This window comes from Rhinopithecus bieti, unplaced genomic scaffold (assembly GCF_001698545.2).
Source record: "Rhinopithecus bieti isolate Rb0 unplaced genomic scaffold, ASM169854v2 scaffold_1466, whole genome shotgun sequence".
Taxonomy (NCBI): domain Eukaryota; kingdom Metazoa; phylum Chordata; class Mammalia; order Primates; family Cercopithecidae; genus Rhinopithecus; species Rhinopithecus bieti.
The window spans coordinates 176736-179934 of NW_016803386.1; the positions used below are offsets into that span (position 1 = coordinate 176736).

Genomic DNA, 3199 nt, shown 5'->3' on the forward strand with positions numbered 1-3199 from the left:
TGTTACTTTGTATTTCTTTATTAATCAAACTGCAGTTTTAAGTCAGATTCGCACTGTTTGAGAGTCAAAACCGAGGTCTTCATTGGCCTTGTTTCAGGAGGAATGACAGTTCAGTGCTTGTGACCTGCAGAGATGAGATCACGCCCTCTCAGTTCTTAAGAAGCTTGTTTCGGGGGCTGGGAAGCCGGGCTGGTGGCAGCCGCGACGGCGGCGGCGGCGGTAACCTGAGGGTCGCGGGCTTTAGCCTCGGCGCCGCCGCCGTAGTAGAGTAGGTAGCGACTGGCCTGCACACTCTGCGCCATCACGTTGGTACAGTGGCACGTCATCAGCAGGTTTCGAGGCTGTACGCGGTAGGCGAAGCGCATGAAGATCGCCGAGTACAAGATGAACGCTGTCGTCATGTGGCCACTGATGATCTCCAGCGACGCCTTCATGTCTTTAAAGGCAGCCAGCGGAAGGCCCCAGTCGAACACCGGACCCCAGAAGTGAGTGCTGCTCACGTATCCCCGGAACTCCTTGCTCTGGAAGTGATCTCTCATCGTCCACCAAGGTACCGCCACCCTCGAAATGATGGAATAGCCGTAGGTGTGCCTAGGGACCGACGGCCAGACCACAACGAAATAGAGCGCAAAGCCCAGTATCTGCAGCCGACCCTGACTGGCCGCACGCTCGCGACCTCGAGCCTTCGAGTGGCTGCCATAAAGTGCGCCGACAGCACATGCCGCTGTTCTGTCGGAATGAAAGGGCATGGTTTCACCCTGGCGCCTTCGCGTTGACTGCCGTAAAGTGCGCCGGACCGCACGTGCCGCTGTTCTGTTGGGGCGAAAGGGAGTGGCCTCACCCACGCGCCTTTGCCTGGATGCCGTTAAAGTGCCGCGGACAGCACGTGCTCCTGTTCTGCAGGGGTGCAAGGCCGTGGCTTTGCCCTCGCACCTTCAAGTAACCGCTGTAAAGTGCTCCAGACTACGTGCCGCTGTTCTGTGGGGATGAAAGGACGTAGCTTTGCCCTCGCGCCTCGGCATGACTGCTGTAAAGTGCTCCACAAGCACTTTGCCAGGGTGAAGGGGCCTGGCCTCATCCTCGCACCTTTGCCTGACTGCCATAAAGTGCTCCAGACAGCACCTGCCACTGTTCTGTGGGGGTGAAAGGGCGTGGTTTCGCCCTCGGGCAGACATGACTGCTGTAAAGTGCTCTAGACAGCCTGTGCTACTGTCGTATGTTCCTGTGGGGGTTAGGGGAGGGGTGCAGGCTCACCCTTGCACTTTTGCGCCTTCCATGGACTGCCATAAAGTGCATACAGCATGCGTGCATGTGTGTGTCCTCTGGCAGAAGTGGAACCACAGCCTCAGCCTTCGTTCCCCACAGGGCTGCAGCTGCTTTTAAGTGCTGAGGGTTACTCGTGCCACCCGGAGAGGAGAGGGTCAGGCTACCTGCTTCTCAGCCATGCGAAGGGAAGCTACTTGTTCTGACTAGTCCCTGGACAGTGTTGACTAGATGTTGATACAAAATTCCTCAACCAGGTTCAGAATTTTAGCCCTTACACAATTTGCCTGAGTGTTACTTGCAGACACGGTGACATTTCACCTTAAGATTTTAGCATCTGTCTCTTAAAAACAAGGATGGACCCCTACTTAACCACAATGCAGTAATCCACACTATAATATGCAGAGCATATTTAAATGTTATAGCTTTACGGCTTTTTTTTTTTTTTTTCTTCTTGTTGGAGGGGAAATCAGGATTCAATCAAAATTCAAGTTTAGTTAACTCCTTTGATTAATATTTAATCTAGAAGAGTTCCCTGGCTTTTTGTGTTTCATGACATGGACATTTTTGGAGTCCAAGCTTGTCGCTTTTCAGAATGTCTTTAAGTTGGATTTGTCTGTTTTCTTATTAGATTTAGATTAAACATTTTTTGGTAAAACAACTTCACAAGAGATGTTGTATTCTTAGTGCATCACAATGCGAGGCAAATGACGTCACTTTCTTCCAGCATTGGTGGTACTAAGTTCGGCCACTTGGTTAAGTTATCCGCGGAGAAGCTGCAAAGATGGCGGAGTGAGGCGTGCGGCTGTAAACTGGCCTCTGAGCTGGGGCCCCCGGGAGGCTGAGTGCATCTGTTGTACAGTGCGAGGAGAAGAAAAAAAGAGATCGGCCAGAGGAAAGGAACTAACCGAACATTCTTCCTCCCTACCTTACAGAGGGGAGTGGTCATCTACACTAAAGCAAAGGTTCCTTACCACAGGAAGAAAAGTTTCCTTGACCATTAGGTGCTTTTATATTCATCTCAAAAACAAAATTCTGAACTCAGGACTTGGCAAATTCAATACAGAGGAGCTCCTAGGATTCCAGTTATCCTGCCAACTTCTCCAGGAAGAAAGAAACAACTGGCGTGGGTCTTCCGCGTTTGCTTAATTATAAAGAGATCATTTTGCAAGCTGAAGGCTGAGTTTCATTTGAAACAGGTGCTTAGGTGGTGGTATTGGTGAATACTTTTCATTCCAAGCAAGAAGACTAAATAAGTAGCAAGTATGGATGACTTCAGGGTTAAAAAAAAAAAAAGTCTTCCAGTTTCAACCATTACCATGATAAGCACAGTAGAGACTGCAGCAGTAAATTCCAAATACGTGTTTCTAATTTGACGTGAAAGATACTAAAAAATTATATTTATATATTTAACTCCTGGCTCATCCTGTGACATAGATTTACTGAATAAGAACAAAGGCCCAATTTTGAACAAAAACCTAGGTCGGATGCGATGGCTCACGCCTGTAATTCCAGCATTTTGGGAGGCTGAGGTGGGCGGATCACCTGAGGTTGGGAGTTTGAGACCAGCCTGACCAACATGGAGAAACCCTGTCTCTACTAAAAATACAAAATTAGCCGGATGTGGTGGTGCGTGCCTGTAATCCCAGCTACTCGGGAGGCTGAGGGAGGAGAATCGCTTGAATGCCGAGGGGGCAGAGGTTGCAGTGAACCGAGATTGCACCACTGTACTCCAGCCTGGGCAACAGAGTGAGACTCTCTCTCGCGGGGAGGGGAGGGAGGAAAAAACCTTTGGACATAGAGGAGTCGGTGGCGGAGAGAGGAGGATGAGAGAATTTTCCACAGAACTCCTTTTCCCTAAGAAAAAGAAGCAAAAATGCCTCATGCAGTGTCATCTGACTTTATGGTGTTTCACATTATATAGTTACATTTTTTT

At 49.3% G+C, this 3199-nt stretch overlaps 1 protein-coding gene across 1 annotated transcript; it reads right to left on the minus strand.

The window, feature by feature from the left end:
* On the minus strand, positions 1 to 771 carry MPC1L (mitochondrial pyruvate carrier 1 like). The gene has a single exon (XM_017882159.1). It carries the CDS (start codon positions 747 to 749, stop codon positions 156 to 158), a length of 594 nt encoding a protein of 197 aa, XP_017737648.1. The 5' UTR covers positions 750 to 771; the 3' UTR covers positions 1 to 155.
* Between the last annotated feature and the right edge of the window lie 2428 nt (positions 772 to 3199).